The 17,171-nt window shown below is 44.7% G+C and overlaps 1 protein-coding gene across 1 annotated transcript in view; it reads right to left on the bottom strand.

Moving 5' to 3' along the window:
* Positions 1-17,171, bottom strand: part of MARCO (macrophage receptor with collagenous structure) — a 137,785-nt gene that overhangs the window by 111,774 nt on the left and 8,840 nt on the right. Inside the window, exon 3 of the mRNA XM_086957351.1 lies at positions 15,560-15,835. Coding sequence (XP_086813477.1) covers positions 15,560-15,835 — 276 coding nt within the window. The remainder of the gene's footprint in view (positions 1-15,559; positions 15,836-17,171) is intronic.

Genomic DNA, 17,171 nt, shown 5'->3' with positions numbered 1-17,171 from the left:
ATAAAGGGTTTAGATAAAAAAATGCAGAGGCACCCCGAAATGGAGTGGAATGAGGAGGATGTCTCCGGTTTCATCCACAAGATGCTCACAGCCAAAGACGTTAGGGCCTGGGCCGGAAAAGGCGACCAGCCCTTTCGGAGCTCATACCAAAAAGGGAAGAGTGGTTCTTATCAAAGGCGGTCGAACGGGAGATCATACTCCCCAACCGCGACTAAGGCGATCTGTTGGAGATACGAGGCGGGGGATTGCTCATGGGGCTCGTCTTGTAAGTTTCAACACGCATGCGCTAGCTGCGGGGGCAAGCATGCCACCGCCGCATGCAAAGGTTCCAAACACGAAGCGAAAAGGGAGAAGAGAGAAAAGAGCAAGAAGCATTAGCCCCGACGCGGGGGAAAAGAGGGGACTGGTGGACATTTGCAGGCGCCAGCTGGCCAGATCCCCCATTATTACACAACAGCTGCGCAGATTAACAAACAAATACCCGAACAAAGCAGAAGCCAGGTCACTGGTAGAGGGCTTCGAGCAAGGCTTTGTTATTCCATTCCATGGCCCGCTCCCCTCGGCGGGGGAGAGCAACCTGAAGTCGGCAAGCCAACACCCCGAAGTGGTTAGCGCCAAGATAGAGAAGAAAGTGAAACTGGGTAGAGTTGAGGGCCCTCTCCCAAAGGAAGTACAAGGAGGCATAGTCATCTCCCCACTAGGCGTGGTCCCCAAGAAAGAACAAGGTCAATTCAGGCTGATACACCACCTTTCGTTTCCGGAAGGTTCCTCCGTGAACGACGGTATCGACCCCGAAGCTTGCTCAGTGGGCTATGCGTCAGTCGACGACGCAATCGAGCTGGTGAAGGCGACAGGCAGAGGGGCCCTCATGGCGAAAGCCGATATTGAATCCGCGTTCCGACTATTGCCGGTCCACCCTTCCAGTTTCCACTTACTGGGCTTCCAATGGGGCGAGGACGTGTTTATTGACAAAGCCATGCCCATGGGATGCGCGATATCATGCGCATATTTCGAGCAGTTCGCCACTTTCTTAGAATGGGCGCTGCATGACCGGCACCAGGAAGGTGGGAAACTGCACTACTTAGACGATTTCCTGTTCACGGGCCCGGCAGGTTCCGCAGTGTGCGCAAGCACATTGGCAGCCTTCGAGGAGCTAGCCAGGTCCCTAGGGGTCCCCCTCGCAAAAGAAAAAACCACAGGCCCGACCACAAGTCTCATGTTCCTGGGCATAGAGCTGGACTCTATAGCGGGAACGGCCAGGCTGCCTCCAGGCAAAATAAAGGAATTTCGCGAGGAAGTATCGAAGCTACGGGGTCGGAACAAGGCCACCCTGAGGGAGATCCAACGAGTGATAGGTAGACTCAACTTCGCGGCTCGGGTAATCCCGCCCGCCAGGGTATTTTCAAGGCGCCTGACAGGGCTAACGGCCGGCGTCACCCACAAGCACCACCACATCAGGCTGAGCGCAGGCGTGAAACAGGACCTGCAGGTGTGGGACGAGTTCCTACAAGAGTTCAACGGGGTGCTGATTTGGAGAGCAGGTTGGGTAACGGCCGAACAGATAGCCCTTTACACAGACGCGGCCGGAAGCCTTGGCTTCGGCGCGGTCCTGGGAAACAGCTGGTGCGCCAGCCAGTGGCCAGACGAGTGGCATGCGCAGGGGCTCACCAGGAACATCACGTTTCTCGAGCTGTTCCCGATCATTGTGGCACTGACCATTTGGAGCGAAAAAATAAAAAACCTGAAACTCACCCTTTGGTCAGATAACATGGGAGTGGTGCAGGCCATTAACAGAGGCGCAGCGAGATGCCCGGACATGCTGAGGCTAATGCGACGGTTAATTAAATTACAGCTGGAAGGGAACCTGGAGCTGAAAGCGCGCCACGTGCCAGGGGCAGAGAACTCAGCAGCAGACGCACTCTCACGGTCCCAAATGAAGCGTTTCAGAGAACTGGTGCCCGAAGCGGACAAGGAGATGACCCCCTTTCCATCGTCCCTCTGGGACCTGGGGGAGTAGACTTATCATGGCTAGTAGGGCAATCACTTACCGCAGAAGCTAACAGAAGATACAGGACATACGCGGGCACAGTAATGAGAGTTGGGGGCTTAAAATCGCTGGAAGACAGGGCAAAGACTCGCACAGCAGTCGAGAAATTTGTGCAATGGGCATTCGAGTCGAGAAAAACGAGATCATGGGCCCAGGCGCATTTGTCCGCCATTGCCCATTTTGCGAGGCTTTACACAGGCGAGGACCCCACTACCTCGGCATATCTAAAGACGGCCTTGAAAGGCTGGAGGAGGGTTGAAGGTAAAAAGAAGGACAACAGGCGTCCCATCGATTTTGCCAAACTGGGGCAGTTCCTTGGAGCCCTCACAGGCTTAATATCGGATAAATACGAGCTGCTGCTATTTAGGGCGGCTTTCACGACGGCGTTCTTCGGAGCATTCCGCGTCAGCGAATTGGTAGCCCCCAGCAGGTCGGGCCCAGCGCAGCAATGCCTGCAGGCAAGAGACATTAAACCAATGGAGAGGGCAGTGGAGTTAACGCTGAGGCAGTCCAAAACGGACAGGGCAAGGAAGGGGACGACGATACGTCTCCATTGCATCCCAGAGTCGGGGCTCTGTGCGGTATGCTGGTTGTTCAGGTACATGGGGGCTCGACCAGCTGGTGATGGCCCTCTCTTCATACATAAGGACGGGAGGAACCTGAGTAAGTTCCAGTTTACAGCCATAATGCGCCAAGGCCTTGGTAAAGCCGGGTATTGCGCGGCTTCGTTTGCCTCTCACTCTTTCAGGATCGGCGCAGCAACCTCGGCATCGCAGCTTGGCATGCCAGAGGACAGGATCCAGGCAGTGGGCAGATGGCGCTCCAGGGCGTACAAGTCGTACATACGCCCTCACCTCGTATAAAAAAAAATAAATAAAAAATAAAGGGGGAAGAGAAAAAAAAAAAAAAAGGGGAAGACAAAAGAGAGAGAAAGCCCCGAAGGGGGGGGGGGTGGGAAGGAGAGGGAGTTGCCTTGGGATGCCGCACGGCAGGGTGACAACACACCCCCGCCCTCTCTTAAATACACACGGTGCGCAGTAAAAGCCACCTAACAGAATGCTTTCTCTCGACAGGGGGAAGCCCGCAGCTGGTCTGGGTGGTGGGGCACTCATTCGTGTCCCGGATGGAGTCTTGGTGGCGGCAGGGGGGCCGCAGCTTAAACAGGCCCAAAGCGACGTACATCCGGTGGATAGGGCAGCCAGGTATGAGATGGGAGCAGCTACTGCCGACGCTGGACGGCCTCATGGCAGATTCGGCCTGGTTGCCCGACGTCCTGATCATCCACCTCGGGGGCAATGACCTCACCCGGCTAGGGCGAAAAGCAGTCGGGCAAGCCATCCAAAGGGATCTCACCAAGACAGCTGCATGGCTGGGACCCACGACGGTGGTCTGGTCCGAATTGATCAGCAGGAAACATTGGAGAGGTGCCGATTCCAACAAGGCCGTCGACAACGCAAGAAGGAAGCTAAACGTGGCAATGCACAAGTTCTGCCTCGCCAATGGCCTGGAATCAATTCGGCATGGCCTCATTTACCCGGGCCGCCCAGAACTCTATGGGCAAGACGGGGTACACCTATCCGAAAAGGGGATGAAGGTGTTTTGGGATAACTTGTGGGGTGCAATGTCACTCGCAGGTTGCAACAAAAAAAAAAAAAAAAAAAGGAAAGATGGAGAAAGGTGGGAGCCACGAACCAGGTGCAGGGGGGGAGCCGCAGTGAGACGTGGGCCTCCCTGCGGCGTGGCGGAAATCCTACACTGGTTGGATAAGAAAACACACCGGTGGGCGGTGTGTAAGAGGATGGCCACTCACTTTTGAATGCCGCACGGCAGGGTGACGTGGCGGCATAAAGGAGGGGAGTAACAGGAGGAGACGGCACTCGCGGCCCAGACCCGGCCGGACGGCAGGGCGCAATTTGGTAGCGAGCTGGGGACCTAACTCCCGACTGGAAAGCTCCCCTCCGCAACACGCAAAGGGCGTGGTCAACCAACCAATGGAGCACCAATAGACTGGCAACAAACTGGTTTGGGTACAAGCCCCATTTTCGAACTAAGGAGGGCACAAAGAGACTGACACCCGCTATCACAAGAGGGTGTCATAATGTGTAATATGACAATTATGATTGATAATTATGATTGATGAGTAATGTTCGTAAATGGAAGATTGCTTGAAACCAGTTTGTGTTATTAATATGTCTTTGGTTATTAATAAACTGCGGCCAACAACGACCACTAAGGATACCAGGTTTTGTTGGCTGACATTATTTCCCACCTTTGGCAACAGCAGAATGCGGGGGCCGGTAAGTATGGAGACTGGGGTCTCCGCTGAATAGGCGCATGCGAGGGTTATTGCAGAGGCTGCCGCACCCGCCCGAAGGGTGGGGGAGGCTCGAAGGCCGGCGCCATAACCCTCGTGGTGCCACCAGCGGGGGTAAACTGGTTCTGGGCGCTTTGATGCGCACATGAACCAGCGGAAGCGGGGTGCGCACCAGCCACCCGACCGGAAGTGACCTGTTGACCTGAGCGCCCCCAAAGGGCGCCCAATGGTCAACCTGGCTTTGTTTGAACCCCCCAATCAGGGGGACTCACCTGAGACCTGCATGGAGGGCTCAAGAGGATTTAAGCGACGCCGCCCTCCCAGCAGAAGCACATCGCATTCAAGGAGCTGGGAGAACGGCGCGACAGCAGCAACGACTGAAGCCCACCCACCCACACCTAAGGAACAGCAAAAGTCGCAGTGCTGGATAAGGGAAAGGGTGTTAGCGGAAATCCTACACTGGTTGGATAAGAAAACACACCGGCGGGCGGTGTGTAAGAGGATGGCCACTCACTTTTGAATGCCGCACGGCAGGGTGACGTGGCGGCATAAAGGAGGGGAGTAACAGGAGGAGACGGCACTCGCGGCCCAGACCCGGCCGGACGGCAGGGCGCAATTTGGTAGCGAGCTGGGGACCTAACTCCTGACTGGAAAGCTCCCCTCCGCAACACGCAAAGGGCGTGGTCAACCAACCAATGGAGCACCAATAGACTGGCAACAAACTGGTTTGGGTACAAGCCCCATTTTCGAACTAAGGAGGGCACAAAGAGACTGACACCCGCTATCACAAGAGGGTGTCATAATGTGTAATATGACAATTATGATTGATAATTATGATTGATGAGTAATGTTCGTAAATGGAAGATTGCTTGAAACCAGTTTGTGTTATTAATATGTCTTTGATTATTAATAAACTGCGGCCAACAACGACCACTAAGGATACCAGGTTTTGTTGGCTGACATTATTTCCCACCTTTGGCAACAGCAGAATGCGGGGGCCGGTAAGTATGGAGACTGGGGTCTCCGCTGAATAGGCGCATGCGAGGGTTATGTAAACCAGAAATAAAAAAGGAGCCAGGACACACCCCTGGCGTACTCCTCGTTCAACGCCAAATTTTCTGGTACATTCGCCCCCCTTTCCATAGCGAACCGAAGCCGTAGCTCCCGCATATAATTCTCTTAAAAAGCAAATGATTGAGGGTTCCACACCCAAACCTTTTAAAATTTCCCACAGTTTCGCATGTGACACACAGTCGAACGCTGACGTAAGGTCAGCAAACGTAAGATACAAGCGTTCGCCCTTTACCCTTGTGTATTTTTGTTGGACAATCATTAAATTTAAACATTGTTCGATTGTTCCTATGCCCTTCTGAAATCCAAACTGTAGGTCACTCATTATCTCATTCTCTTTAGCCCAGCTTTGGAGTCTTGCCAGGATGACTCTGCCAAGGATTTTTATGGAGGAGTCCAAGAGGGAGATTGGCCTATAGCAAGCACAGTCTTGCCTATCTCCCTTCTTGTATATCGGTACAATGACCGAAGTAAACCAAGACGGGTTCAACCCCCTTGCTAGTGCTGCATTAAAGAGTTGTACTAGCATAGGGCCCCAGATCTCACTATTGGCTTTGTATAGATCTGCTGGGATCCCGTCAGGACCTGCGGCCTTGCCTCCTTTAGTAGCTTTCAGGCCCGACATGACTTTCTCCAGTGTTATCACCAGTTTCTCAGCCCCTGACATTGTATTGTCCATTTCAATTGGGCCTATTATAGGACTGTCATCTTGGCACTTATAAAGGTTAGAAAAATGTTCCACCCAGTCCTCCTCAGCAATAGCAATCTCTATTTAGGCCTTGCAATTGTCATGGAGAAGAGGGGCATTTACGGCCCTCCAAAAAGCAGATACATCATTTGACTGTGATGCTACGCATAAAGATTCTAGGGCCTCCTTCTTTATAACATCTTTCCTTTTCTTTAGGGCCTCATTATATATTTTCCTAAAAGCTCTTATTTGTAGGGGATCTCGGGGTGTGCTGTGAATAGCATGTTTCAAGTTAGTTAGTGCCCTTGTACATGCTTTATCAAACCAACTTTTATTACCCCTCACCTTATTTTTTGCCTCCACCCACAAGCAATTTCTGACTGTGGTAGCTATGATGTTGAAATGCTTTATAATCTGTTCGCTATTAGACTGCTCATTCAAGCATATTGCAAAGCTATCCGAACAGGCATTCAACACTTTTCCTAGGAGCATTTCTGGGACCACCTTTCCCCAATTTAGAGAATACCCATGTTGTCTCCTGAGAACAACATCGGGAACTATACATAGAGGGTGCATGTCATCATGCTGCTCCAGAAATGGGTTTTCAACCTCCATTGTTTGGGGCAGATTGTCACTTAAAGGCACCTCCATAATCTTTAGCCCCTTAATATTGTAACTATAGCTATTTGAGGAAATAATAAAATCAATTGTGGTTAGAGCTCCTCTACCTATAAATGTGGGGGCAAAAGGGGTTGGTTTTTGGGCAATTTCATTAGCATATCCCATATTGTACATAAACAGTATTTCATTTGAACTATCCCCCAACAAAGAATGATCAAAGTGCGATAAATTGATGTCCTGTTCTAGCATTAGGCCACAGATGCCCTGTTTGCCCTTTTTACAGAGTGGCCAATTAAAATCCCCCCCCCCATAAGATTGTTACTTCCCTGTCCTTTTTATCAATTTCATGTTGTATATCCTCCCTCAGTATTGTTAAGGTGCTGAGGATTTCGTTTTTAGGGATATTATTATAAAAATTTATCAGGACCAAGTTAATTCCCTTATTGTTTAACCTGAATGCTTGATAATAACTAGATTTGGACATAGAATGTACCTGCTCATACTTGAGCCGATTCGAAAGGAACTTAATTAAACCGCCCTTTGCTCTCCCAGATTGACCCCCCATGGCCGGAGTGAAAAAGGTTCTATAGCCATTTAAGAACACTGGATCAGTGGTCCAGGTTTCTTGTAGATCCAGAATGTCTGATCCATTTATAACGCTTTCCCAGGTTGGGTTACTAATTTTCTGCCTCAATCCTGCCACATTCTAAAATAAAAATTTACAGGATTTTTTATTCTCTTTTACTAGGCGGTCACCCACTGGTACATTACTCAAATCCCTGCGAACTATCGAGTAGCATGCTATTCTGTGCTTCCCCCCTTCTTTTAGGTCATGGTTACTGGATATCATGCAACCTTCCTCCTCATTGTAACCATGAGTCACAGTGGGTACAGTAGCGGGTTGAATAATGTTTTTGACGCTCTCCCGTGCCCCCTGATCTCTTCTATTCTCCTTGAGTTCATCACTATTCTCCCCTAATCCTGATGTTTTGACGGGAAAAGTATCCTGTTTTAGTCAATCCACATAATCAAGACCCGAGAATACATCAAACTGATTGTGGACAGGAATGTTATAAACACATGGAGCTATGCCTCTGTTATCCCACAAATAATTATTCCTAGAATTAAGGCTTGGGGTTAGTGGATAATGCTGCCTAGGATAGAAATTGGGTAATCTCTGAGGTTGGAAGGAAAGATTCTGAGTATATCCAAAATTGTTAGAACCAAACCTTTTTGTAAACTGCCTTTCTGGTTCATGAGTTTTAGGATATTGGGCTGAAGCGTACGGATAGAAGTAGCTAAGATAGTGTGTAGAAATAGAATCACTACTTCTTGGCTCATACCAATCCCCAATATGCCTGACAGCTCTGTGATCTTTAAAGTTTATAATGATTACATCCCCTTTCCTATCTTTTGGTCGAGAGCCCACCCATATTGACTGCCTAACATTTAAAATGTCCCCATTAATGTGGGCAGGCAAGGGTCTGTTGTTACGTAACCAATAGGTAACTTTATTTCTTAAGGCTCGGTGGTCTTCCTTAGTGACTAAAGGAAGCTCTGGGACACCCGCCATGACAATCACATAGGGAGCAGCTTCAGGCGGTAGATCTACTATTCTACGTGCTTGCCAGTTTGTATTATGTGTGTTCCTATCCCCATTATCCTTAATAGCCTTACTTTGTGGGATTTCTACCTTATCTTTTGAAATCAAATTATTCCCCCCAGTCGACGTCTGATCACTCGCTTTGATTGTGGGCTGGGCTATAATTTCTGACTTCTTCTTTGCTAGGAGGGGTGTCTGCACCTTTTTGGGGGGGACACTGGGTGGTTTTTTCCTGCCGGGGCAAGCTTTTGTAGGGAGGGTAGAATGTACTGGGACTTGTTCTGCTTGTGGCAACGTTTTCCCTGGCTTTACTATAGTGTTTATATTAATCAGCCCCTTCGTCAAATCTGACAGTAGGGTTGTATTTCGTTCTACTTTTTTATCAATTAAGTCTAGGTCCGTGTTAATCATCCTAATCTTTTCTAGCAGGCGGTGATTACATTTTTTTATCAGAGTTTCAATTTTTTCCAGCAGGCCATCCTCCCCAGAATGGCGGTTTGTTGCAATTAAGGGGGACTTATTGGTGGTCAGTAACCGTTGTTACTTGGTTGTAATTAAATTGGAAAAGAAAGCAAATGGGAAACAAACAGTACAATCCACCACATTAATATTGCACAAGTCAGTTTAAATGTAAAACTAAAGTTATGGTTCTGAGAAAAAAAAGGAAACAGTCTAAATGACTATTATGTAGACACGCAAAGGTGCGATGTGAGGCAAAGAACACATTAGTTGCTTTCACGAGGTAAAAGTCAAGCAAAACAATATTCATTATTATCAAAGGTCTACTAAACAGTAATGCATTCAGACAGTAACTTAACCAAAGGTCAATTGGTGTCATACTCTAATAGTGCAAAGGAATACAAAGACATAAGAGCGGGATATGCTCTACTATCTAAAACATGATCCTGCGTAAAGAAGAAGGAAAAGAAAAGAAAGAGACACGACAGTGTGGCGGCGAAGTGAGCGAGGAGGTGATGAAAACATGCACTAAATTGCGGTGCATGTGTGGATGCAGACAAATGAAAACAGTTGGATACCTGTATTGGCGTGGTAGTATTGTGGATCTGTAACAGCATTGTATAGCCAAAATCAAGTTACAGAACGGGATGTCGGCATCGGTCACAAGGTAAAAAGCACAAATTGATTGGGCGTGTGTTGTGAACTCACCGGTGTACCGGTGTTACTTCCGACCCGGTAGCGGGGTCCAGGTGGCCACAGGTGTGTGCGGTCAGAATGAGTAGAAGTCAGCAGGATGGATAAGTCCGTGCTGTGTAGGAAAGGATTAAAGGTGGTACTCGCACGGGTACGATCGTGTACGTCTGAACCTGGAGAGAGAACGTTTAACAGTCAGCAGACATAAGGCCTGTCGACCAAGATTAGCCAAAAGTGGAGAGGGCTGATGTTCTGTTAACATATACCTCTGTGTTCCCAGATCAGAATGTGCCCCTCTCGCCTCGGAGTTCGTGAGGTGGGACAAGGGGCGGGGGTCAGTTAAATAAAGCAGTTGGTCTGCGTTGATGAAGGGGCGTGCCCGGACAACTGGAGCAGTACCAATGTTCAAAACCAGAAGTGAGTACAGAGTCAGGGGTGGTGTTGTGTCAAGAGATGCCATCATGGGTGCTAATCTGTTCGTGTCTGTGGCTGATAAGAATAAAGAAACAAGTGTTCAAAAGTGGAGCAACAGGATCATGTTTGTACAACAGTCAACTCTCCTATGGTGCATAAAAGGAATTGATGAACATGTTTATCGGCCGTAATGCGCACGTGATTGGTACATTGTGAATTTCGGAACAGTCAGATAAATTGCATGTGACACACGAAAAAAAACACATAAACATTTTAGCAAGAAACAAGCAGAGTAGTAGGCTGCCTAAAAAGTTATATACAGAAGTGATATGGTACACATGGTAGTGGATAGTGATAAGCAAGTATTTGCTGCTTGATGATAAGCGAAACAGTCGGGTGAGTTACAATTGTCAGACAGCAAGACACAGTAGCGAGTCAAGGAGCAGATTCATAGACTAGATGACATTATGTACAAAAAGGTAAAAAGGGGGAACTTACTAGTGGCAGAACATGGTATGGCCACTGTTGTGGGTAATAGGACCAAAAGTCACATTATCTATGATGTACAAAATGTACACGTTGTCTCTTTAAATCTAGAACCAGAATGATCGGGATAAACATGCAAGATAATGTATGTATCTCAAAAACCCAGGAAGTATTGAAGTTCATGGTCGATGTTCTGACCATGCTTCACCGTGTGTAGGCTTCAAGACGTCTGAGTCTGAGCTCCCGGATCCCACCCCTTACATTGGGTTTGGCATTGCCAATGCCGTAGAAGGAGAATCTCTTGTGGATACCCTAAGTGGGGCATGTGGCCATGTGCAGAGCCATCGGATAGCGGGGATCTTGTTGGTGCATGGCTCCTGCGTGTTTGCTGATGCGGTCTTTGAGGGCTCTGATGGTACTGCCCACATATTGGCTGTGACACGTGCATTCGAGTACATACACTGCAAATTTAGTGTTGCAGTTAATGTTGGCTTGGATCTCATATTTGTGCTTGTGATGGTTATTGAAAGTTCTGGTTCCATTTTGTGCCCACTTACAAACATCACAGCAGCCACATTTGTGAAATCCCTTGTTGTGTGGGGTGAGCCATGAGGTGGTGTTGTTAGGTACAGTGGGACTCAGTCTTGAGCGTAGAGTTCTACCTCTTCTGTAAGTAATGAGTGCCCTGGGGCTTATGTGAGTTTTGAGAGTTTTGTCTGCCAGTAAGGATGATGTTCATCATTGAGAGTAACATGCTTGTGTGTTGCCACAAGGTTGCTGGTTTGGCGTCTAGATATTTGGACATGGCCTCTAGGACTGTGTCTGGTTTATTGGAGGTGTACAGGGACACCACATCCAGATTTGCCATGATCATCCCTGGTTTCCATTGTATGTCTTTGAGAATGCTGAGCACATGCTTAGTGTCTTGAATGTAAGACGGGAGATTTTTGACTATAGGATTGAGAAAAAGGACCACATATTCTGCCATCCTTTCGATTGGTCCCCCTATCCCCAACACAATGAGTCTACCTGGTGGAAAGGCAAATGGCTTATGGATTTTGGGTAGTGTGTATAGCCATGGTGCAGTTGGTCTGTCAACTTACCTTCCGTGTGCCACTTCTTGAGATGGTTGTTTATCAGAAATGTTACAGAATTGATGGGGTTACTCTCAATTTGTGTGTAGCAAGTGTGGTCATTAAGTTGGGATAAAATCTCGTGGTGGTAGTCACTCTTGTTCATAATAACGACATTGCTGCCTTTGTCGGCCTCTCTTATAATGAGGTTGTGGTCGGAGGAAAGTGTTCAAAGGGCCATGCGTTCATTTCTAGTGAGGTTGTCTCTACCTCTATGTTGATGTTTATCAAGTCTAATTTCGTGTTTGTCTAAGTCTTCTAGTACCAGGTTGTAAAAGGTGTCTACTGGATTCCCGCCTTGTAAGGTTGGGGTCCATCTGGATTTACATTTGAGATTACTTGCCACCGTGGTGTCGCTTGTTATCTCAAGATCGTGTAGCAGTTGGGATGTCGTGAAAGGGTGGTCATCATCTTCAATAAGTGTCATGAGTAGATGTGTGTCTTCGATCTCTCTTATGGTTTGTATGTTTGGTGGTGATGGAGTGATATTGTCTCTCATGATGGGGTTGTCCCTTGGTGAGTTGGCAAAGTTTTTCTTAAGTTTTAAACCCCTGATGAATTTAAAGAGGTCGATGTTAGTTCTACACAAGTCCCCTCTTTCATGAGCATTGTAATTCAGGCCTTTGCTGAGTAAGGAAATCATATCACTAGTTAACGATTTGGATGAGCGATTGACCACCTGTACCTCTTTGGGCTGGTTAGCTATTTCCCTGTGTCCCCTGATCTCAGTTATTTCTTGAACTCCTCCTTTCCCTGAAATGTTCCCTCTATGGGTTTTCTTTCTTGTGTGTTCTGTCTTAGGTGTGTCCTGTTCTCGTGTCTGATTGTTCGGACCTCGTGTAAAAAATTTGAGGTGCTGTTATCTCTCTGAGGTTCAGATTCGCTCTCGCTAGGGATTGTACTAATGGAGGAGGAGCTTGAGTAAATGGAGGATGTATCAGTTCTGTCCGGTTTGTTGCCTGCCTTAGTTTTGTGGACCAGTTGGTCGTATTTCCTGGCAAATGTGAAAACACGACCTTCCTTGTAATCTGCTTCGTCTCTTTTTAATTGTCTGTTTTTTCTGTCCTTAATCTCGTTCTGATGTCTAGTCAATATGCCGTTTAGGATGATGTAGTTTTTTTCGGTAGCCTTCATGAGATCTAAGTCTATTATCTTTGATTCTAACTGTGCAATGTCTGTTTGCAATTTAGCCACTTTACGTTCCGCGTTCTCAATGATGATGTGGATAAGTGTATTTGAGTTAATTGCTAGTGCTTCTTCCCATTTGTTCAGTAAGTCATCGTCCAGATAGTCAAAGGTGGGGAAAATCTGGGCACGCAGTCCCCTTGGGACACTGTTTAACCTAAGGTACTGCCTGAGGGTGGCACTGTCCCAATATCTGGCGTTCTCAGTCTTTTTGAGCCTTTCTAACTTGATAAATTTATCTTTAAGAGTTTCTCTGCGTGGGGGGTTACCACTTGTTGAAGGGCCTGTTGTCGGGTTTCCTTTTTCTAGGTTATCAAACAATTACGATGCCACTTTGTCTCTATCCATAACAAAGGATTCGATCAAGTATACTAAAATAGCCTCTGCAGTAGCAGCCTGTCCTGCTTGGGTCAAATTTGTACTTCTACAGTGGGTTTGGGAGGTAGCAGGACACTGGCGCTCAGGCAGGGATGGGTTGTTGGAAGAGGGTGCTTAGTTAGACAGGTTATTTCAATCCAGCAGCTACTGCTCACTAAAACCAGTTATGGAATCATATACAACTTTCTCAAGAAAGTTTACATCCTTCCATCCATATGATGAGAACTCAAGATTAAATTCTGTTTCCTTTTCACCTAGAAATAAACGTTTTCTTTCTTTGTTTTTTTTTCACAATTCTCATATTGACAGTTAAATTTCAACCATGATTTTAGGTCCATTTGCGATTACTCTTCAAATCAACAGAGTGGCTATTTGCTTCATGTTGTGTTATACTTGAAAGGTTTATTCTCTTGTTTATTCATCTCAATTGAAGCCATATGTTCTGGATTCGTATCATTGACTTGGATCGGAACCTCGCAAATTATGGTACACGAATAACCTGTTTATAATGTTCACAAAAAGTGTTATCTGTGTTGATTCAAGGTCAGCTTCATTTTTGTTATCCATCTGCAGAATTATCCTCCTCTTAAGCATTCCTGGTAAATGTTTCTTTTATTCATGTTCCTCCACTATTCTGCTCTTTCTTTCAAAGCTTCGAAAGTGGGCATACTGATTTATCTTTACAAGCAGTCATGTTGCACCTCCCTTCTTCAGATTCCCTCTCAAAGCACCACTTGCCTGCATGTGGAGGGGATGTAACAGATGTCTGCCTCATTTTTTGAAAAAGGATGCCTCATCCATCCAAAAGTCTGCATCAGGAAATTCAGTGCACCACAGGGCCAGGTGGGTATGAGTATGCTTTCTTTGGAGAAACGTAAGCAAACGTTGCTTCGCTGACTACACCAAACTCAACAACCCAAGTCAAAATTTTGGAGCACCCTTAATCCAGAACTTTAGCAAGCAAAGGCAAATTAACTGTAACTATATTATGTTGCAAGCAATAAATATGTTATTGTGTGGAGTTATAGACATGATACATTTAATATAATTTAAAAATCATAATCAAATAAAAAGCAAAGTCTATGGATTAAAGAATCCAGAAATTTAAACTGCTCGGGCTGACATGCAGTCTTACAATGGCCTGCTTAATATTAACAGCAGCCTCATGCATAACATCACGTAGAATATGCTGTAGATATTGATATTAAAATGGCATCTATATTCACATACAAATTCTTACAAGAGAGTAGATGCAAGTCAAGAATGGCATCATTGACCCATTGACCAGTGCCCTTCTCCTATTTTTAGTCATATGTACACTACATACAACTGAATGTATGCCAGTGACCGTTACGATGTTGACAATCCCTCTATATAGAAAGCAGCAAATATATAAATAAAAGTATGTGATGTAACGAGTTACCCATCAATGTACGTTTTAGTTGAATGTACCCAGGTGTGAAGTGCAGGCAAACACTAATTTCACATTAGGAAAGCAGTTAGGGCTACATTTATTAAGAATTCTGGCAATGCAGCACAGTGCAGCAAGGCAGTTGCTGCTGTGCGTTTTATGAATGGGACAGCGCTAAAGTTACAGTGCTCCTTAGCTCTGGTTCACTAGTGGCTGCCTAGCACCAAGACTGCAAGGGTGACTGCATTATGGGGAGGGATACCTTCATGCACAAAAACAATCCAAAGAGGCATTTTTCTCTTTCTATGTGCAATGCAGAATGAAATTAACATACATAGGAATTCTGGAATGGCATGGAATCCATGTGGATGCATGGGAACACCCATGCTTCACCTGTGGAACGCTTACCACAAATAAATGTAATACACATACAAAGCCATGCAAGGCCCTGCAAATCAAGCATTTGTGGCTTTGTAAATCACAAATAAGCCTTTGTGTTGCCCTGCATCTTGGTAAATATGGGCATTAGTTTTTGACAGATGATTTAGAAAGCTTTGTGAAACTGAATTGACCATACAGTTATTTGTGTCATTAATATAGTGCCACTGATGTAAGCACATGTTCCAAATGAGGGAAACAAGCATATAAGAAGAGAAACGCTACCACCTTTAGATAGGAACACCAGCAACATAAGCAGAAGTCCGCGTTATGGTCAGGTGGCTGGGCAGGGTAATTCAGATAATTTAATGTGTCAGATTAACTCATATATACCTTATCTCTTACTGTTTGCATTACCAAATATGATTTGCACCCCATACAACACTGTTAAGACTAACATGCTGATATTTTGTTAGCAGCAATACAGATATTATAACTAAAAATGCTGAAATAACAAAAAAGCAAACCAAAAAAATAAAAATCTGCATCATTTTAAAATTGAGACAGACGGATAATACATTATTGAAAATGAGGAAGCCGAAATAAAATTAGCTCATGTCAGTGATGGATTTGAAGACACTGGTAAACTACAATTTTAGTAAAAATAAAAAGATTTACCTGGAGTCAAGGTGAGGTTGTCCATTCTTATGAATAAGCTATCACATTTTTCTGTAACATTCTTGAATGTTTCTTCTAAACCTTTGATCTTTGGAACATCTTCCCATCCAGTAATGCTTGTGGTACCATTTAGCTGCTCGTATAAGACTTTCAAATATTCAAGAAGGATTTGTGTTTCTCTGGGGGCTTCATCTCCCAATTGCAGGGAATGGCTTTCTGTGAGAGTTAGGGATCCCGTTTCTTGATTACTAAGTATCATGCTCTGCAGAAGGAAGACTAGGAACAAATATTACAATAATTGATCACTTCCAAATTTTAATCGACTCTATCAGAGGGAGCGGGGAAAAATAGTCAAACTGTGGTATGAAGATTTCGTACAGCAAATAACAAACCACCAGGCATTGTTATTGATAATATGAATAAAATCTGAAATAATCAATCATCCTACGCAAAATTCATAGGATGCCACTTAAATGTATTTTGAAATGCATGTTATTTCCAAAATTTGTGAAAGTAAGCAACAACTCAGACTGATTTTTGTAAAGCATATGTTTACAATAGAACATAGTGTATTGTGTATGTGCGGATATGAAGGGCAATAGTTCTTAATAATGTCAGTAGAAAATGATTATGCTATGAGAAAGAAAATAAACCAATTATAGAAATATGTACATAAACTAAATGATAAACTAATACATTACCTTCATTACGTGAGACAGTAGGCAGCCGTTTCTCACATTAGTTGCTCCATAGTATCGTGATAATAAATAGTATGACCTAGCTACCTGCATTAAAGTTATACCTGGTCTTCCAAGGAAATGCACTTCTCACATTCTGTCAAGGCCTCTTATTCTAAAAGGAATGAGAGACTAACCCACAGTTTTCAACCAGTGACACCAGTGGCTTGTGCATGGGCATACAGAAACATTTTTCATGAGTAGGAGGTGGCTTTGAAAAGCAAGCATTGGCAAATCAATAGATCTGGCTTTAATGCACTAACACAAGCAAACAGATGTGTGCATAATGGCTATCTGCATGTGTTAGCACAAATCACTGACAAAATATCGAAGGTCACAATATCGACCTACAAAAATATTGCAGCAAAAATATCGAAGTCAAGAATATCGACATCCTATCTGCATTGTGGTAAGTACAAAAATATCGAAAACAAAATATTGTTGTTAAAAATATCGTTTTTTATGTAAGTTAAAAAAGAATGTAAAATAAAGTAAATAATACATATACTTACAATAAACATAGTTAAAAATATTTTTAAATGCTTAAAAATTATAAGTAATATATATATTTAAAAATACATTAAACTTATACATATAATTTATAACATATATACTTATTTATTAATATGTTTAAATAACTTATAAATTGTTATTTTGTTTTATAGATTATAAAAACATCTATACACATAAAACAATATATGTAATAAATTAAAACATCACAATTATATTTAATCTTTTAAAATTAATTAGACAGAACATTAGTTAAAATAGTACAAAAATTATTAGACAGTGGGGGGAATAAAATTACTATTCCAACTCCAGAGACTGCAACAGTAGGGAAAGTGTTGGATAGTGTAAGGGTAAAAATCACTATT

The sequence above is a fragment of the Lissotriton vulgaris genome, chromosome 2_1, assembly GCF_964263255.1.
Source record: "Lissotriton vulgaris chromosome 2_1, aLisVul1.2, whole genome shotgun sequence".
Lineage (NCBI taxonomy): Eukaryota > Metazoa > Chordata > Amphibia > Caudata > Salamandridae > Lissotriton > Lissotriton vulgaris.
Note: the sequence above shows the minus strand (reverse complement) of the source record. Positions and strands in the feature narration are given on the sequence as shown.